Source organism: Ranitomeya variabilis, chromosome 1 (genome assembly GCF_051348905.1).
Source record: "Ranitomeya variabilis isolate aRanVar5 chromosome 1, aRanVar5.hap1, whole genome shotgun sequence".
In the NCBI taxonomy this organism is placed as follows: domain Eukaryota; kingdom Metazoa; phylum Chordata; class Amphibia; order Anura; family Dendrobatidae; genus Ranitomeya; species Ranitomeya variabilis.
Genome location: NC_135232.1, coordinates 1,026,697,618 through 1,026,719,483, shown reverse-complemented (window position 1 = coordinate 1,026,719,483; position 21,866 = coordinate 1,026,697,618). Strand labels below are relative to the sequence as shown.

General features: G+C 42.9%; 1 protein-coding gene across 1 annotated transcript in view; it reads left to right on the top strand.

Annotated features, from left to right (window-relative positions):
• Positions 1-21,558, top strand: part of CCDC110 (coiled-coil domain containing 110) — a 29,712-nt gene extending 8,154 nt beyond the window's left edge. Inside the window, exons 2-4 of the mRNA XM_077279619.1 lie at positions 13,112-13,222; positions 17,834-19,180; positions 21,357-21,558. Coding sequence (XP_077135734.1) covers positions 13,157-13,222; positions 17,834-19,180; positions 21,357-21,419 — 1,476 coding nt within the window. The 5' untranslated portion in view covers positions 13,112-13,156 and the 3' untranslated portion in view covers positions 21,420-21,558. The remainder of the gene's footprint in view (positions 1-13,111; positions 13,223-17,833; positions 19,181-21,356) is intronic.
• The last annotated feature ends 308 nt before the right edge of the window (positions 21,559-21,866 follow it).

Genomic DNA, 21,866 nt, shown 5'->3' with positions numbered 1-21,866 from the left:
TTTTCAATGCAAAATTGACTGGAATTGAGATGGGACGCCATGTTGCGTTTGGAGAGCCCCTGATGTGCCTAAACATTGAAACCCCCCACAAGTGACACCATTTTGGAAAGTAGACCCCCTAAGGAACTTATCTAGATTTGTGGTGAGCACTTTGACCCATTAAGTGAGTCACAGAAGTTTATAATGCAGAGCCGTAAAAATAAAAAATCATTTTTTCACAAAAATGATCTTTTCGTCCCCAATTTTTTATTTTCCCAAGGTTAAGAGATGAAATTGGACCCCAAAAGTTGTCGTACAATTTGTCCTGAGTACGCTGATACCCCATATGTGGGGGTAAACCAGAGCTCGGAAGGAAGGAGCGCCGTTTGACTTTTCAATGCAAAATTGACAGGAATTGAGATGGGACGCCATGTTGCGTTTGGAGAGCCACTGATGTGCCTAAATATTGAAACCCCCCACAAGTGACACCATTTTGAAAAGTAGACCCCCTAAGGAACTCATCTAGATGTGTTGTGAGAGCTTTGAAACCCCAAGTGTTTCACTACAGTTTATGACGCAGAGCCGTGAAAATAATTTTTTTTTTGTTTTCCACAAAAATTATTTTTTAGCCCCCAGTTTTGTATTTTCCCAAGGGTAACAGTTGAAATTGGACACCAAAAGTTGTTGTCCAATTAGTCTTGAGTAGGGTTGAGCGAAACGGGTCGGCAATTTTCAGAAGTTGCCGACTTTTGGCAAAGTCGGGTTTCATGAAACCCGACCCGACCCCTGTGTGGGGTCGGCCATGAAGTCGGCGATCTTCTGAATCTGGAATCGGAATTCCGATACCGATTCCCGATATGTTTAAGATATAGGGAATTGGTATCGGAATTCAGATTTAAGTGTAAAATAAAGAATTAAAATAAAAAATATCGCTATACTTACCCTCTGACGGGCCCTGGTACTAACCGGGAACCTTCCTTCCTTAGAATCAGCCTTCCAGGACCTCGCGGTGACGTCGCGGTGACGTCGCGGCTTGTGATTGGTCGCGCGGCCGCCCATGTGACCGCTCGCGCGACCAATCACAAGCCGCGACGTCACCGTGACGTCACCGAAGGTCCTGGAAGGGCAGATTCTTAGGAAGGAAGGCTGCCGGAACGAAGCCGAGGGTGAGTATATTCCTATTAGGTATATACTCATCCTCGGACACGCCCTGCTTCTTTCCGGCAGCCTTCCTTCCTAAGAATCAGCCCTTCCAGGACCTTCGGTGACGGTGACTTCACGGTGACGTCGCGGCTTGTGATTGGTCGCGCAGCGGTCACATGGGCGGCCGCGCGACCAATCACAAGCCGCGACGTCACCGCGACGTCACCGCGAGGTCCTGGAAGGCTGATTCTAAGGAAGGAAGGTTCCCAGTTAGTACCAGGGCCCGTCAGAGGGTAAGTATAGCGATATTTTTTATTTTAATTCTTTATTTTACACTTAAATATGGATCCCAGGGCCTGAAGGAGAGTTTCCGCTCCTTCAGACCCTGGGAACCATTGGAAACCCAATGCACTGCATTGGGTTTCGAGTTTCGGCCGACCCCGACCCCGACTTTTTTATAGGATCGGCCGATTTCACTCGATCCGACTTTTGAAAAAGTCGGGTTTTGTGAAACCCGACCCGATCCTATAAAAGTAAAGGTCGCTCAACCCTAGTCCTGAGTATGCTGATACCCCATATGTGGGGGGGTACCACCGTTTGAGCGCATGGCAGAGCTCGGAAGGGAAGGAGCGTCATTTGGAATGCAGACTTAGATGGATTGGTCTGCAGGCGTCACATTGCGTTTGCAGGGCCCCTAATGTACCTAAACAGTAGAAACCGCCCACAAGTGACCCCGTATTGGAAACTAGACCCCCCAAGGAACTTATCTAGATATGTTGTGAGAACTTTGAACCCCCAAGTGTTTCACCACAGTTTATAACGCAGAGCCGTGAAAATAAAAAATCTTTTTTTTCCACAAAAATTATTTTTTAGCCCCCAGTTTTGTATTTTCCCAAGGGTAACAGGAGAAATTGGACCCCAAAAGTTGTTGTCCAATGTGTCCTGAGTACGCTGATACCCCATATGTTGGGGTAAACCCCTGTTTGGGCGCACGGGAGAGCTCAACGTAGAATTGGCTGGAATTGAGAGCGGACGCCATGTCGCGTTTTGAGAGCCCCTGATGTGCCTAAACAGTGGAAATCCCCCAATTATAACTGAAACCCTAATCCAAACACATCCCTAACCCTAATCCCAACGGTAACCCTAACCACACCCCTAACCCTGACACACCCCTAATCCCAACCTTATTCCCAACCGTAAATGTAATCCAAACCCTAACCCTAACTTTAGCACCAACCCTAACCCTAACTTTAGCCCCAACCCTAACTGTAGCCCTAACCCTAGCCCCAACCCTAACCCTTGCCTTAACCCTAACTCCAGCCCTAGCCCTAACTTTAACCCTAATGGGAAAATGGAAATAAATACATTTTTTTAATTTTTTAATTTTTCGCTAACTAAGGGGGTGATGAAGGGGGGTTTGATTTACTTTTATAGCGGGTTTTTTAGCGGATTTTTATGATTGGCAGCCGTCACACACACTGAAAGACGCTTTTTATTGCAAAAAATATTTTTTGGGTTACCACATTTTGAGAGCTATAATTTTTCCATATTTTGGTCCACAGAGTCATGTGAGGTCTTGTTTTTTGCGGGACAAGATGACGTTTTCAGCGGTACCATGGTTATTTATATCCGTCTTTTTGATCGCGTGTTATTCCACTTTTTGTTTGGCGGTATGATAATAAAGCGTTTTTTGCTTGTTTTTGTTTTTTTTACGGTGTTCACTGAAGGGGTTAACTAGTAGGACAGTTTTATAGGTCGGGTCGTTACGGACGCGGCGATACTAAATGTGTACTTTTATTGTTTTTTTTATTATTTAGATAAAGAAATGTATTTATAGGAACAATATATTTTTTTGGGGGGGAATTTTTTTTATTTTTTTTACACATGTGAATATTTTTTTTTTACACTATAACATTGCCCCGGGGGGGGTGGGGGGGATTCATGTCATAGTGTAAGATCGCTGATCTGACACTTTGCTGTGCACTGTGTCAGATCGGCGATCTGACGTGCACAGCTGCAGGCTTCCCGGCGCCTGCTCTGAGCAGGCGCTGAGAAGCCACCTCCCTGCAGGACCCGGATGCCGCGGCCATTTTGGATCCGGGCCTGCTGCAGGGAGGAGGAGGTAAGAGACCCTCGGAGCAACGCGATCACATTGCGTTGCTCCGGGGGTCTCAGGGAAGCACGCAGGGAGCCCCCTCCCTGCGCGATGCTTCCCTATACCGCCGGAACACTGCGATCATGTTTGATCGCAGTGTGCCAGGGGTTAATGTGCCGGGGGCGGTCCGTGAAAGCTCCTGGCACATAGTGCCGGATGTCAGCTGCGATAGTCAGCTGACACCCGGCCGCGATCGGCCACGCTCCCCCCGTGAGTGCAGCCGATCGCATATGACGTACTATCCCGTCGGTGGTCATACGTGCCCACCCCACCTCGACGGGAAAGTATGTCTAATGTCAGAAAGGGGTTAATAGCCTGGGAAGGGGCCATGAATATTGGCACCCCCCAGGCTAAAAACATCAGCTCTCAGCCGCCCCAGAAATGGCACATCTTATAGATGTGCCAATTCTGGCACTTAGCCTCGCTCTTGCCACTTGCCCTGTAGCGGTGGGAAGTGGGGTTCAAATTTATGGGGTTGACCACCTTTGTATTGTCAGGTGACATCAAGCCCACAGGTTAGTAATGGAGAAGCGTCTATAAGACACCTGTCCATTACTAACCCCATGGTGATATTGTATAAAACACAGACACCCAGAATAAAGTCCTTTATTTGAAATAATCACACAGACTCCTTTATTGAATCTAAATTTGCCATACTTACTGAATGCCTAATCCCCGACACCCTCGTCTCCTGCAAACAATCAAAAAATAATAAACTAACATATAATACTACCCTGTCCGATGTAGTCCAATTAATACAGAGTGTCCCACAGCCATCTCACATGTAGAACAGTCACATCGGGAGATGTGACCGCTCTACCCGGCCGCCGGCAATACACTGATGGGAGGTAATCGCTCCCACAGTGAATCACTGAGCTGCCGTGAGAGTTCACTGGAATTCATCAGCTCCGGTGCTCTCACTTACTGCACCGCTGCTTCAGCTGATCAGCTGAAGAACTCCGGTGAACTCTCACAGCAGCTCAGTGATACACTGCGGGAGCAATCACCTCCTGTCAGTGTATCGCCGGAGGCCGGGTAAGATCGTCGTGGGACATTCAGTATTAAATGGAAGTCAGTGAGTCAAAAACGCTGCAGAAACGCAAAAAGAATTGACATGCTGCACAAAACAAAACGCTACGAATAAGAATTTACTGATCATGTGCACAACACTTCAGGATTGTCATTGAATTACCTTGCATAAGTATTCCATTGCATTTTCGGACCATTTACGCGCGTTAAAAAAAACACATCGTGTGCACATAGCCTTAATACTTACCAATTCTTTTTTCAGCCACTCCTTTTCTGTCTGGCATGGGAAATACTTGTGTGCAGCCACCAGACACACACAAGCATGTTTGTGACTAGATGGTTGGAATTCTTACAGAACTGCATTGTGGGCCACATTTGGCCTGTGGCCGAAGGTTGTTCTCTTTTCTAAATATTAACCCATAAAGGATTGATAATTCAAGAAATTAATAGTATCTCCAGTTGTCCTCAGTAGTAATGGGCGATCTCATAGATGTTCTGGTCCGGCGGGTTCAGCCGAACATTTAAAAAAAGATTGTTTCAGGTACCAGAACAGTACGCAAACTCAAACCCGGACCCCATTCAGATGAATGGGGGCACGTATGTCCATTGTTTGCCACACTGTCATCTGCGGTAAGATAGTTACCGCCGGTAAGCGCACTGTGGTTCTCATGCTGCCATACAGATGACATCATGCGAGCCAGCAGCTGTGATCGTCAGTAGAAAGGTTACCACCGGTCACAGGCGTCATCTGATGTTAGAGTACTACTCTCATCAGCCTGCCCCTGTGCTATGAATAAATAAATTTAAAACATGATTTGGGGTCTTACCTATTTTTGATAACCAGCGCAGACAAAACCGACAGCTGCGGGATGTAAACTCTCGACTGTCGGTTTTATCATGGCTGGTTAGCAAGATTAGAGGGATCTCATGCTGGGTTTTTTTTATGCTTAATTAAAAAACTGTCATGGTGTCCCCCATCCTCCCTCCATTTTTGACTACCAGCCAAGCAGACAGCTGGAGGCTGGTATACCCAGACTGGTAAAGGGCCATGAATATTACCCCCCCAGTCTAAAATTAGCAGCCAGCAGCCACCTCAGAAAAGGTGCATCTATTAGATGGGTCAATTCTGGCACTTTGCCTGACTCTTTCCACTTGCCCTGGTGCGGTTGTAAGTGGGGTAATAGGTTTGGGGTAGATGTCAGATAGATGTTTTTATGCCTACTGACATCAATCCCACAAGTTAGTAATGTAGAATTGTCTATAAGACGCACCTATTACTAACCCCATAGTTAGACTGTAAAAAAGACACAGCTAGAGTTAAGTCTTGTAATTTAAATAAAGACACTGACACCATTATTTGAAATAAAAAAGCTATAAAATGTTATACTCATCTTTACACCTAATCCACTGAAGCCCATGTCACCTGTAAAAGACAGAATATAATAAACCGCCATATTCCTCACCTGTCTGATGTGAAGATAATCTTCCGGTGCCCATGTCACCTGTAAAAGACCAAAAGTAGAATTTAGTTTAGTTGGCTTATGTGTCAGGATGACTTCCCAGTGCTTTTGCTTCAAGTGAACACTGCAATAGCAATTTTTTAAAAAGCCTCTAATAAAGTCAAGCAGCAAATAAATATATTTTATTTTCTGATCTGGATACCTGCACCTGACAGATATATATATAAAAAAAGTGTAAGTTAGGTTCTATTTCCATTGTCCTAAGCTGAAGACCGCGATAAAGCATTTGCTTCCAGTGCTTGTTTTAGCACCAGGAGCTTATCATTGATGTGATTCACAGGTCCTTTGAGTTCTGGTCTCACACACCCCCTCCTGAAACAGGCACCTCACTTTCTCTGAACTTTGTACACTGAGAGCCTTGTATGGGCAGGGCTAGCTTTCTCGGCTCTGCTTCATTTTAAATCTAAACGCTCTGATTGTATCAGAATAGCTTCACCCGGTAATCAAAGTGATACATTCTTGGATTCCACTTCCCTTTGCCTAAATCAGGTTGCTTTCAGATGAGGTGGCAAAAACCTGCTGACAGATTCCCTTCAACCCCTTCCCGACCGAAGCAGTACATGTACGTCATGTCAATCGTGCGACTACCGTGACTAATCGCGCTGTGATATTGCATGATTTCTGAAAGCAGGGACCCGGGGGGAAGCGACGTGCCCATTCCCCCCTAAACAACTACGGTCGTTGTGATTAACTGTTCAGTCCTGAACAGCCAATCACAGCGTTTCTCAGTGTTTCAGGCAAACAGATTACCTATAACAATGATGTCCATCCTAGTAGAGCACCAATCATAGGCTGGTTCCTGGCAAACACGGCGTCACAAGGGCCAGCTTTGATTGTCTTCGTCGATCGCACCTTGAATTGCACCATTAAGAGCGCCCAGGCGCGCTGTGACCTGCAAGTGACTGTACTTCTTTCTAGCTTTGGATTTATGCAGGTCGGTCACACTGTCCGTCTGTGCTCCATTCTGGGCCTTGTGGTACAACAGAATCCTGTGGATCGCTGCTGCTACTTGCCTGTGCTCCTGTTCCTGCTGAAGAAGAGTTCCTGATCCCTCCCTGATCCTTGCCTGATCTTTCCCTAACTCCCCCGCCCCTTTCCCCCCTCCCCCTTACGTGAGCGCTGGTCAGTACTTGACAGCTCGCTCATTTTTTGGCAGTTTTTTCTTTTTCATGCGTCCTGCAGCAGCTGAGCGCTGACCAGTGACGGTTTTCATCCCTGTCCATTCCACCCCTTTGGACCACCTCCGTGCGTCCATCTTGCAGCCACCGAGCGTTGATCAGTGACTCAAATCACTGATTGGCACTCGTGCTCGCTGTTCTCCAGAACTTTTTTTTTCAGTAACTATATTTTTTACCTTCCGTGCGTCCTGCAGTTGTTGAGCGCTGATCACTGACGCACATCAGTGATCATTTTCCAGTTTTTGGGAGTTTTTTTTTTACAAATCAAAAAATAATTTGAATTAGGGACAGTAAAATATACCATAGTATTTGTCAACTACTACAGTATTTTTTACTGAATTTAACCGGGGTTAGTGTCAGTTGCGAGAGCTCAGTAATTGTTTTTTTTTTACTGATGTCTGTTTAGTAAGTTTGTTTTTTATTTTACAAAATGTTTATATTTTTCTATATTTTTTTTCTTTTTTTCTCTACTAAATAAAAGTATGAGTTTACAGTAAGCACTCACACACATACCTGAGTAAAACTTGATATACACAAGCACCACATACGTTAAAAAAATGTTGTCCCACTCGTCCAAAACCCGGTAGTCAGTGGAGGAGGCATATGCTTTCCTTGTCTCAGACACTGACCGTGAAGGAGCAGATCCCACCTTCCGTTATTTTTCAGATTCAGACTCCTCTTCCTCCAGTGATACCGAACCGCCAAGCAGGCATCCCAGGGCAAAAACTGAACCAACGCCCACGGTTACTGACCCCCTATGGACCTCACCTCCCAAAAATTATGAGCCACGGATTTTCTGATTTTGTGGAGCAATCGGGAATCCAATTTGACACCACCGGCCTCACAGAAATTGCCTTTTTCAAAGTCTTTTTCTCTGAACATTTTGTAAATCTCATGGTGTCGCAAATTTGTACACCCAGCAATTTTTATCCCAAAATCCGACTTCATCATTTGCCATCTGGACCCCTGTAGACACCATAGCAATTTATAAAGTTTTGGGGTCTGGTTCTTCACACGGGGTTAGTGAAGAAGCCAGAAATTTGGGAATATCAAAGTGTTGACATTTTGTATAACACTTCAGTGTTCCACCTGGCTATGTCACGGACATGCTTTGAGGCCATCCACAAATTCTTGCATTACAGTGATAATTTACGGTGTCCTCCCCGAGATGACCCAAACTTTGACCGACTTTTTTCAAAGTTCGGCCTGTCATTGAGCATTTCAGCAACAAGTTTATTGAGATGTACAACTCCCAAAAGGACATCTGGGTGGCTGTGTCCCTAATCCATTTCAAGGGGAGGCTCAAATTCCGGCAATGCCTGCCCAGTAAGAGATCCAGGTATGGAATTAAGCTGTACAAACTTTTCGATAGTACCCTATGTTTAGGGTTTATGAAGGGAAGTACACCTGGATCCAACCCCCTAAATGCCCCCCCGTCTAAGGAGTGAGTGGGAAAATTTTGTGAGATTTGGTGCTCCCACACCTGGATCAAGGTTATCACCGCTATGTAGATAACTTTTATACCAGCGTCCCATTGTTCAAGTCCCTCTCTGCGTGAGCTACTGCAGCCTGCGGTATGGTCTGCAAAAATCAGAGGCCTAGGTAGGATTCTAATTGGAAAAAAGAAGAAAAGCAGGTAGCACCACCAGTGTAACCAGAAATCGGGCATCAGTCATGCTTGGTGTATGCCAAAAACTTGCCTTCGGATGTCAGGTGCTTGCATAGAAAAAGCAGTATAACCATCCACGAATAAGAAAATATGCAGCAGCACTCACCGATCCTTTAAGTAGTGTGGTTCCTTTATTCAATCATAATAAAAGAAGCCTTACACGGCTTGGGGAGGTGCAAGACAAAGAAGTGTGCAGGTACCGACGATGGCCGTTTCGCGCTCGACACAGCGCTTCCACGGGTCAGTGGAAGACACCATGCTGGAGGTCAAGTACAAGCATAAAAGGGATGTCCTTTTCTTGACCACCATTTATGGTGATAGCAGCACCCCCACCGCTGTTTGCGGTACCTCTACACAGGTCCACAAACCAGACAATGTAATGGGTATGTCAAGAAAATTGGGGGAGTTCATCTCTCTGATCAAGTCCTCCAGCCGTACATCCATGGACTAATATATTTATTTCTGACTTACACATCTCACATATGACTACAATGACGTAAACCACACAACCTTCCCTTCCGAGCCCTGCCGTGCACCCAAGCTCCACATATGGGGTATCAGTATACTCAAGAGAAATTGCTCAACAGATTGGGGGTCCATTTTCTCCTGTTACCCTTGTGAAAATAAATGAAAGTGTGGCTTAAAAATCATTTTTGTGGAAAAATGTTAGTTTTTATTTTCACTGCTCTACGTTATAAACTTCTGTGAAGCACCTGGGGGTTCGAAATGCTTACTACACATCTACATAACTTCCTTGAGAGTCTAGTTTCAAAAATGGGTTCACTTGGGGGTTTCCACTGTTTAGGCACATAGAAAGCTCTTCTTTATTTATGAAGATTTGAGAATAATGCAATGAATACACAGGATTCGGCCAGCCGGACGCGACCAATTAGCGAAGCGTGGTTCAAATCCCGCGCCAATTCGCGGCCGGACTGCCTGTCGCTGATTGTTCGCAGCCGGCTGTGACCAATCAGTGAAGCTAGGGCCAGCTGCAGGTTTTTGAGGGCCCCGGGCGAAAGAGTCTCACAGCCCACATAGCATATAACACAGCCCACGTAGTATATAGCACAGCCACGTAGTATATAGCACAGGCACGTAGTATATAGCACAGCTTCGTAGTATATAACACAGCCACATAGTATATAGCACAGCCATATAGTATATAGCAGCCACATAGTATATAGAACAGTCACGTAGTATATAGCACAAGCACATAGTATATAGCACAGCCCACGCAGTATATAACACAGCCACGTAGTATATAGCACAGCCACGTATATTGCACAGCCCACGTAGTATATTGCACAGTCACATAGTATATAGCACGGCCACGTAGTATATAGCACGGCCACGTAGTATATAGCACAGCCACATAGTATATTGCACAGCCACGTAGTATATAGCACAGCCATGTAGTATATTGCACAGCCAACGTAGTATATTTCACAGCCAATGTAGTATATAACACAGCCAGTAGTATATAGCACAGCCACGTAGTATATAGCAGCCACATAGTATATAGCAGCCACGTAGTATATAGCACAGCCACGTAGTATATAGCACAGCCCACATAGTATATAGCACAGCCCACGCAGTATATAGCACAGCCCACGCAGTATATAACACAGCCACGTAGTATATAGCACAGCCACGTAGTATATAGCACAGGCACATAGTATATAGCACAGCTATGTAGTATATAACACAGCCACGTAGTATATAGCACAGCCGCGTAGTATATCGCAGAGCCACGTAGTATACAGCACAGCCCACGCAGTATATAACAGCCCACGTAGTATATAGCACAGCCTACGTTGTATATAGCACAGCCCACGTAGTATATAGCACAGCGCAGCCCACGCAGTATATAACACAGCCCATGTAGTATATAGCACAGCCCACATAGTATAGAGCACAGCCCAAGCAGTATATAACACAGCCCACGTAGTATATTGCACAGCCACGTAGTATATTGCACAGCCACATAGTATATAGCACAGCTACGTAGTATATAACACAGCCACGTAGTATATAACACAGCCACGAAGTATATAGCACAGTCGCGTAGTATATTGCAGAGCCACGTGTATGTAACACAGCCCACGCAGTATATAACACAGCCCACGTAGTATATAGCACAGCCCACGTAGTATATAGCACAGCCCACGCAGTATATAACACAGCCCACGTAGTATATAGCACAGCCCACGTAGTGTAGAGCACAGTGATGTAGTATATAACACAACCCACGCAGTATGCCACACTGTCCACGTAGTATATAACACAATCCACGTAGTATATAGCAATGTGGGCATCATATCCCTGTTAAAAAAGAATTAAAATAAAAAATAGTTATATACTCACTTTCCGGTGGCCCCCGGATCCAGCCCAGGCCTTTAGCGATGCTCCTCGCGACGCTCCATTCCCAGTAATGCCTTGCGGCGATAGCCCGTGATGATGTAGCGGTCTCGCGATACCGCTACGTCATCACGGGTCGTTGCCGCAATGCATTCTTGGGACCGGAGCGTCGTGAGGAGCGGGAAAGGCTGCCACGAGAAGTTAAAGTTTAAGTTCCCACACTGTCACCGCCGGTTTATGCCATATATCTACAGAGCATCCGGCATCATGAACATCATCTCCTCCTGATGAACCGTGAGAACGGGGAGACGCGTCGGGGCAATACCGACACACACTAAGTTACCCTATCTATTAAGATATTCCTTTTGTTGACATATATTGGGCCTTTTTGTATTGCTGTCTGGCTATGGAGCTATTGTGTATCTGTGATTGGTCGAGAACCATGACAGCTAAGGCCTGATTGGAATGTCATTTGACATTATAGGGTATCATATATTTGTATTATATGCGTTGTGATGGGAACGTTGGTATATTGTTTGGAGGTACCTATTTGGGTCTAAATTGTGGTTTATTTATTTATTTGAGTGATTTGTCTCTTTTTTCACCACTGCTCTCAGCTATTTTGTTTTCCCACCTTTATTGAGAGGGTCATTGTAGGGGAGAGAGGGATAGCCTGCGACGAGTGGGGGCACCAAAGAATCGTCTCTTAGGGTGCCAACCTCCACAGCAAAGCAGGCGTGAGCAGTAGGTGTATTTAGGTCCTTAATAGGTTATCGAATCTGGTGATTTTTTTATATACCGTATATGGTATCTGCATTTAGCTCTTTTTTTATACTGGGTTTGGGTTTTTTATTGAGTAGAAATAAAAGTAAAGTTTTAAAGGGATTACATGTATACACATCCTGTGATGATCTAGTGACTTTTGCATCAGGGGACTCGTGCTTGACGCATACGCTTATATGCATTGTTATTGTCCCAGCGACGCTGTTGCTCTTGAAGAGTCTCACTCATTTGCCCTTTGTTGTCTTCGACCTTGTGCCTTTGCTGCTTTCCTTTCATTGTCATACTTTTTAGGAGGAGCCATGTTGGCGTTGATATTTGCTTTTTAAAGGGGTTTTCCCACGAACAAAAGTTTATTTTACAAATTGGCTGTGTTTGACCGTGTACCGAACATACCACAGCTCCTGGGCAGGGGAGGAAGCAAAAGACAATACTGACATTACAGCAGGAGATTGCCCAGGAGATGTGGTATGCTCCATACACGGTCAGACACAGTCAATTTTTAAAATGAACTTTCATTCATGGGAAAACCCCTTTAATGTGACCGGCTTCCTCTGCCCGTAGACACATCACGCATCTGCCGCCGGGATCCGCCGAATGATTCACTGCACCTGCGCGTAATTCACGCAGGCACAGTAAATCAGACCGCCGCCATCTTTGTGCAGACAGATAGTGGTGATCACATTAAAACTGCGCATGTGCTCCTCCTGTACAAAGATGGCTGCAGTGAGTGAATCATTCGGCTGATCCCGGTGGCGGTGTGTTCGCGACGGTGTTCCGCTGGTGGTACTGCGCAAGAGGCTGAGTAAGTGTGTGTGAGAGTGTGAATGTATGTGTGTGTGTGTGTGTGTTGCGTACGACGTATAGTGTGTGTGTGTGTGGTGCCACGGTGTTCCGCTGATGGTACCGCGCAATAGGTTGGTACCAGCAGCAGTTTCCATATTGAGACACCTATCACTTGGGTGTCCCAATATGGCAGTCAGTGAACTTCCTCCGCTTGGAATTCTGGGATACGGTGACATCTGGACAGAACAGGAAATGAAAACATTACAAGGCAATTATATAAATAGATGTTAAAGTGAATGGTGTCATTCAAAATTATATTTCAACCAACAACCAGATAAGCACTCATAGGTTATGTTGATAGAAAAAAAATAAAAAAGTTATGGCTCTTTGAAATTGGGGAGGAAAAAAGTAAATGGAAAAACAAAAATTGCAAAAGGCAGTATTTGTTGAATTGTACTATTATTGTTTTCAGACTACAAAAATGTATTGTATTACAAAGCTATATTTTTTACAGGTCTATTCAGAAATTAACGATTCTTTAAACCAAAGTATTAAAGAAATGGAAAGTTCACCGAGTGCTTCTACGCATCTTCAAATGACCAGTACACCAAAATGTAAAGCTATGGTATGTTGAATTGTTAAAACTTTCAGTGACACTTGTGCACTACAAATTCCATAGTTGGAGCTACATGGAGACTTGTGGATGCAGAACTCTCAGAGCTCATTCAGACATCAGTGATTTTCTCATACAAGAATATTAGTCCACGTTTATTCAGCATTTTTTTTATCACGGTTTCATCAGAGTTTGGTCAGTGTGTCAGTTTTTATCATCAGAGTTTGGTCCAAGTTTCATCAAAAGTTTTTCTATATTTTCCTATTTTGTATTCTATTAAACACAAACAGTACTCGGATAGCATCCAAGTGTATTCCGATTTTTTTCCGCGGACACATGGATTTGCATTACCGATTTTATTGGGCATGTCTCAGTGATTTTATGCGCCCCTCTTGGTTTGTGAAAAGCATAGGCATATGAACAGCCCCATTCACTATTGTTGGTAGAAGTGCTGTCCATCAAAAACAACGGATTGCACCTGTATAAAAAAAAACCTGATGTGTGAATGAGCCCTATGTTGCTATCCGAGTTGCAACCAATGATATTGAATGTGGCCATGCAGGACTGGACCTCTGCTGACTGTTGGGTAGACCATGATCCACTGTCATTAGTTGGGATGTTATCCGCAACATTGCAATTTATTGTCTTGCGACAAGTTATGTCGAACAATTACACATACAGCCTGCTGCTTTACTTTGAAAATATGCAATGTACCCTAGAATACATGCAGATTTTTACGTAGCAGGTGCACTCACTTACATTGTACTGCACCCCGTTGCGGAATTTCATTGTGATGTAGCAGAACTTGAAAGTCTGATAATTTTGGTACAATACAATTAAAGCACCACTCCAGCAGGGATTTTTTTCAGCACAGAAGTGGCACTTGAAATGTAAGATCCCTGCCCCTGTTTTTATACTCGCCTTCCGACAGCTTCGCCTTTTACCAACGTTGCTCCGGTCCCACAGTGCCATCTTGAACCTGTAAATTCTGACTGGCTGGAAGTCAGAAGTTACATTTAAATTATGCCATGGCCATGGGGAAGGACTTGGCAGGCAACAGCAGCAGCAAGATGTGAGAGAACTGTCCTTTAAATTGATTATCAATTATTCATTGTGGTCAAGATCACAGCTTGCATTCACTCAATAGGAAATTTGTTATCTTCATGTGGTAGAGGTACAGGACAGTTTTTAGAGTTGTGTCTGGTAAAGATCTGTGTGGTGTGTACATCATACAGCCATGGATGGTAAATATATGCTTCTCAGCATTGAAATTGCAATTCTAAGAAGGAAAAGTCGTGGAATTATGGAAATCACACAATCTATTGTCATGCTAATAATATTCAAATGATGGAAAAATAGAAACTATATTGACTATGAACATCACGCGCAGAAATAAACGCGCTTACACTCTTTGGCTGCTTTCATTGAAGTTATGGTAGTCATATAATCATAGAATGTTAGAGTTGGAAGGGACCTCTTGGGTCATCAAGTCCAATGACCTGCTCAATGCAGGATTTACTAAACCATCTCAGATGTCTGTCCAGCCTCTGTTTGAAGCCTCCCGTTGAAGGAGACCTCACCAAACCCATTCTACTCATTGATCATCCTCACTGTCAAAGTTTTCTGATATCTAATCTGTATCTTCTCCCTTTCAATTTCATTCCATTGCTTCCCGTGTTTCCATGTGCAAATGAAAATAAGGATGATTCCTCTACACTGTGACACTCCTTCAGATATTTGTACAGGAAAAATATATATCTTGGTACTGTGTTAGCCAGTAGATAGAAAGATATTTTTTTAATTGAGAGTCCTCAGTGGTTGATACCTTTTAATGGCTAACTGAAAAGATGGTAACAAATTGCAAACTTTCGAGAATACACAGGTCTCTTCATCAGGTCTCTTCATAGAAGGAAAATAGATAAGTCTGGCATGACTTGTTTGCTACAAACCCATGCTGGCTTGGTTAATTACTATATTCTTGTCCAAGTACTTACATACATGCTGTTTATTAATTTGTTCAAAGACTATTCCTGGTATAGAAGTAAGGCTCCATTGCCTGTAATTTCCTGGCTCCATCTTTCCTTTTTTTGAAGATTGAGACAACATTTGCCCTTCTCCAGTCTTTCAGGACTTCTGTTCTCCAGGATTTTTCAAAGATTCTGGCTAGTCTAAGGCATGTTCTGCCACACTGAATGCACTTGGTCACACAAGTCATCAAGATCCACTGCTGACCGCTCCCACTGCAATTGCCGATCAATGACATCCCAAATGTTTAATATAAAGTATGTACACTGGCGCCTAGTCACCTGAAAGGGTAGAGTGGAGTGCTGTGGGAGCTGCTAGTGGTTGCAACAGGTTCTGTGCCAACCCTGTTAAAAAAGAACAACCAAGTAATGATAAATTAGAACCACTGCGCTTACCCAAGAGCAATAGAACGAGCAGAAAAAAAGTTGACTTACTTGATAAAGCGTCAATTATTGAGTATCAGAGTCACTTGTTCCCTTAGAGGTGGATTTAGAACCTGATTATGGTATATTGCTAAAAGGGGATATCATAAAGTTAATGAGGTAGATGTGAAATAGTGCAAATAAATAATAAGCGATTTTGTATGCACACTTACTTATTATGTGAAGCTGTTATGTGCTATACTGTGAGGTATTCCTATGCGGATACTGTTATCAATCCTTCCACAAGTTTAGGGAATATTTCTATGGAGAAATAGTGTATTGAGATTTATATAACATAAACATACAACCTCAACCTAATGTTAATTAGGATTAAGACTACTCACTATTTATGTGGAGGACTGGCGGCTGCACCTGTAGTGCTTGCTTGCCGCTGTACGGTGAACCGGTACTAATAGGGAGAGGGATAGAATAATGATGAGGGCGATATATCGTGATGTAAAACGCTCTGCCTTAAAATATAAATGAACTGACGATCTTTAAGGGTTATAGCCCTGACGAAGAGGGAAGTTAACCCTCGAAACGCGTAGGCAGCTTGTCTCCACCACGCTCCCGTCCTTACTCTGTGTGACGTCACCACAGCTCCGCCCCCCATTCACCGCCGCGTCCTCAGCGTTGCTTCCGGCCGGGGCACGCGAGGCGCTGGTGTTCTCCCGCGCTCCTGCGCTCCTGCTAGAACGCACCTCTGCAGGGAACCCTTGTCATCACCCTGCACCACCCATTGCTGGACGGCGCTACACGCTAAACTTACAAGCGCTGACCCCAGCAGGTATATGGTGAGTGAACGGACAATTTAATTGCTTTAAAGATCGTCAGTTCATTTATATTTTAAGGCAGAGCGTTTTACATCACGATATATCGCCCTCATCATTATTCTATCCCTCTCCCTATTAGTACCGGTTCACCGTACAGCGGCAAGCAAGCACTACAGGTGCAGCCGCCAGTCCTCCACATAAATAGTGAGTAGTCTTAATCCTAATTAACATTAGGTTGAGGTTGTATGTTTATGTTATATAAATATCAATACACTATTTCTCCATAGAAATATTCCCTAAACTTGTGGAAGGATTGATAACAGTATCCGCATAGGAATACCTCACAGTATAGCACATAACAGCTTCACATAATAAGTAAGTGTGCATACAAAATCGCTTATTATTTATTTGCACTATTTCACATCTACCTCATTAACTTTATGATATCCCCTTTTAGCAATATACCATAATCAGGTTCTAAATCCACCTCTAAGGGAACAAGTGACTCTGATACTCAATAATTGACGCTTTATCAAGTAAGTCAACTTTTTTTCTGCTCGTTCTATTGCTCTTGGGTAAGCGCAGTGGTTCTAATTTATCATTACTTGGACATCCCAAATGTGTTTGATGGGATACCAGTCCAGAGATGCTGCAGGCTATGGTAACAGAGGCTGCTCACAGTAGCATGAGCAATGTGCCACCTGGCTTTGCCATGTTGAAAAACAGCTCCTTGGCATTTTGGTGAAATGTGGCCGTACTACTGGTTCCACACGTGATCCAAAGGGTGGATCCCAATGCAGGTCTAAGTGGTCGGCCCTCCACTAATCAACAAGTTAACACCTTTCTTCAGGAGAGGTGATAACTTATTTTTACTGGACAAACCTTTTCTGCAAATATTTGTATAATTACTTGCATTAAGTCCCTTACCATTAGCATAAGTGATTGTAAGGAAATGTTTCTAATTAAAAGTGTTAAGAAATACAAACATGTACACACTTCTAAGGCTGGGTTTACACTACGTTATGGGCGTCCGTTAGGCGGACTAAGTTACACCGCGGCATAAACGCGGTGTAACGTAGTCCTTAACGGCCGCCATTAATTCCCATGTCGGATGCATCACTAGCGCACGCCCACAATGGGCGTGCGCTAGGGATGTGCCGTCATTGAGTGACGGACCCTGAGACGCGGGCTGCAGCGTTTCCGGGTCCATCACTGCTAGCGCAGATAGAGCTAGCAGATGCTCTGTCTGCGCTAGCGTGCTGCAATACCGGCACTTACGTTTACAGCAGCCCGTTACCGTATGTGTTGAACGGGCTGCTGTAAACGTAATGTGAACCCAGCCTAACAGTAATAATCACAATGCAATTTTACCTGATAGTATAATACTGCCTTTGTAATTGCAGGATAAATTATCTCCTCTGCACGGCATTAGAGACAATACGCATATTCCGTTCTCTATCACAGATAAGATGAGTGATCCAAAGAAATATGATAGGTTATATACTTCTTGTGCCAATAAGGAATGTGATGAGTCACAGCGTACCACCACACATAAGTCGCCTGAACTCCCATTCATGGCAAGTAAAAAACATCTTGCTTCAGAAATGCCGTTGGTGCCTTCTTCATATACAGCTTTACCACTAAAAGCTGATAGACAACCCAGGAGTAGCCTACCTTACATCAGCCATCATATTCCTGAATCCAAAGACTCTTTGGTTTCCTTTGAAGGTGAGGAGCATGAGCAATTTAGCGATCAGATGTTATCTATTAGTGAACTGAAAGGAAAACCCTCTCATGCTGAAGAGATGGAATTTAGACCATTACAAATTACTGATGTTTCTTTACAACTAAATGACAGCAGTATGTCAGTTACAAGTGACAGTCGGCTCACAGACCATTCTGTAGATTTACCAAAGGCAGAAGTGCCTTATGTACATCAAAGTAAAGCCTTGCTTCCTACAAGAGAGAAGAGAATTGTGGAAAAGTCCATGGATAGTTCAACTCGTTCAACCACTAACGCTGATAATCTCAGTCATGTCATCTCAATTACCGAAAGACAAGAACGAGCTGGAAGTGAAGAAAAAGGAAAAATAAATACTTTGAAAAATGAAAACTGCAATCTTCAAAAACAGTTCAAGAATGTGGACGATGGGAATGTAGCCAAAGGTGATGACTTTGTATTTAGGATTCAGGAACTAGAAAGTTACCTAACTGAATCAGATCAACTTCATATGCAGGAGCAGCGGCTCAAGAGTAAAACTGAAGGCGTCCAGATGGCGCTAAAACATCTACAAAATAATGAGGAGTTCTTAAAGGATGAAAATTTTCGCTATAGGGAGCAAATCATCAGCTTAAAGACAGAGAAAAACTTCCTTGAGCTACAGCTGTCCAGAGCAGAACTGGATGGAGAAGAATACGTCCATGAGATAAACACTATAACGGACAAATGTGAGGAGCTTCTTAACCAAAGGAAACTTTTTCAGGATGAGAGGAACCATTTATCTGTTGAAAAACAGTTTTTAGCTAAAGAAATCGAGCATTTAAACAGGGAGAATAAAAGAAATGCCGAACAACTGGCCTTAATAACTGCTGAGAAAGACAAACTTGTCAGTATGGTAAATTCCATGAAGACAATGGTATTCACATACACCAAGGAGAAAAAAGAGCTACAATCCAGATTAAAGGAAGTGCTGGTGGAAAACACCAACCTAAGAAAAAAAATAAGCACCCTCAGAACTGAGCAGGTAAAAGTAAGAAAGAAAAATGGACATGGTTGTAGTTGTACCAAGTTTGGAAGTTATCCCCTGTCCTTAAGATATGGACTCTTCTGATCGCAAAGGGTCCAACCACTGGGACTCCCACTGATCCCAAAAATGAGGACATTAAAGAGACCCCCATCTGAATGGAATGGTGGTCTATCATGCTTTCCATTTTTTCTTATGGGACTGCCGACGACCAGCCGACGTCTACCAATTTCTCCAGCTTTCCCATTAAGAATGGAGTAGAGGTGTTTATGATTGACCACCACTCTATTCACATGAAGGTCTATAGAACCCCAATTCTTAGGATTGGTCTTCATCCCAGCAGTTGGACCTCCCCTGGCAATCGGGCAGTCATCACCTAACCATAATTCATGTTCAAAATTGGTAAAACGCCTTTTAAGGAAGTTTTTAATCATTCAACTCTTTGTTTTAAAAATATCAATCACTCCACAGGCTGCTGTAAATGTACAGTGGGGAAAATAAGTACTTGATACACTGCCGATTTTGCAAATTTCCCACCTACAAAAAATGGAGAGGTCTGTAATTTTTATTGTAGGTACACTTCAACTGTGAGAGACAGAAACTAAAAAAAAATCCAGTAAATCACATTGTATGATTTTTAAATAATTAAATTGCATTTTATTGTATGAAATAGGGAAAACTTGCAAAATCAGATACTTATTTTCCCCCCTATATATTTGGCTTTCATTAATTGCTTCACAGAAACCAGTAGAGTGAAAGCATATTTTGGATCTCCTTTCGGAGTGGGTAGGCCTCTTCTGGTGTGATGTGACAAGCAGAATTCTATGCTATTCATTTTCTTGGGAGAAAATACTTGTGACAAAAGTATTTTAAAAGTATAATAAACTATATAAAAGTCCTATAGCACATACATTTGACATTTACCATTTAAATATGGTTGATTTACGATGATGAAAAAACATCCAAAAATTATTCCTGTCTACACAATTAACAATGATGAGTGTAAATTGCAGGGCGACAATTTCATCAGTTCTTATTTTTTGGTAGAAGCCTAACTATTAGGCTATGTGGCCATGTTCCGGATCTACCGCGTTCAATACATTCTATGAAATTGACATGCTGCGGTCTTGAAAGACGCGCCGCATGTCCGTTTCCGCGGATGATCTACCGGTGCACAGTGGACATGGCATTTCTAGAAATCCCATCCACTATGCTTTAACATTTGGTCACTGCGGGTTTGACCTTGCATAAATACGCAGCAATTCATGAACGTGGAAACGTACCCTTCCAGTACCTGAAAACACACAGTGTCAGGTATTCACGATAAAAACATTCCTAGTTTCTGGACAACAATGCTATTAGTTCAAACTACAATTCACCAATCTCTGCCATAATCTATGACCTTGTTCGTTCTTTCAGTCTACTCAGTTGAGCCACCCAAAATATGTAATATATGGCCGATTTATGCTGCCCGATCTGGTAGAAGGATATGATATAGGGAGGGAAACTAACCACTGTGATTTAAAGGCTAATATTACTCAAAGTAGGCTGTCAGAGTAAATAGATATACAGTACCTTACAGGACTCCTAGATGAGATTTTAAGAGTCCTGATCAGTTTTTGTACGGAGAAGGTTGTCACCCTTTGTGATTGGTAATTAGGACTCTCAGATTCTCATTGAAGAGTGCTGTCAGGATATTCTGTTCTTTTTATTCAGAAATCCTACTTCAAATCATATAACTGTATCTCACACAGTTTAGTGGTCATGTTTTATATTCAGATTAGGCAGCATAGATCACAGAACAGATTCCATTCAATACAAGACTTATTTAGTAGGATGAAGAAGCACAACTGTATATTTCTCATGTGAATGTAGGACTTGCAGATTTAAAATATTATGCAATGTTTTAGCCTAGATTTTTCAGGGCAAATATGGGTGGTTGAAATAATATATCTGCTCACTGTGAGCTGAAAAGGTTGGAATTTTTGCATGTCATCACATGTCCCCATCTCTTCCTCTCCATAGGCAAAAATAAAAGTTGGGCAAGTATGAATTGTCATGAAGTCCCAATATTAGCATCTATGTTTATAATATTGTGCAGGTGAAATTTGCTGACATGTAACTCCAGAATTTAATTGAAAAATGTTATTTATTTTTTTTTAATGGAAATCTTCTATTTCAGCGAAAAATGGATGACTCAAAAGAAGGTTGGCGTAATGAAGAAACAATCGACAGACATAAGTGATCTACCCTAGAAATTACACTGTTACTTCCCACAGCTAAGAAACTATAAAATATATGGATAACTATATTAAAACCTTTGGCAAAAAGCATACTAAAAAAATAAACATGTTCTTAAAATAAAGATATCCAGCTTAACCTAGCATGCATGACTTTCACTGAATACTGGTATGGATTAAATTAAAGTAATAGTAGTAACATTTAACGGGTTGTCTCGGGATGATAAATGGTTAAAATTTCAAAATGATTGTAAAAACAAGCAATTTTGCTATTTAATGGTATTAAAAACTCTATCCCTTTTCAAAATTATTGGGATTTAATGCTTTAGTTTACTGTCAGTTGCCTAGGTCACCGTCAACCTCTGCAACAATGGACAGTTTGCGAAACAATGAATATAGAGCTTGGGAGGTCTTTGCTATATAGTGGCTTGCAAAAGTATTTACCCGCTTGA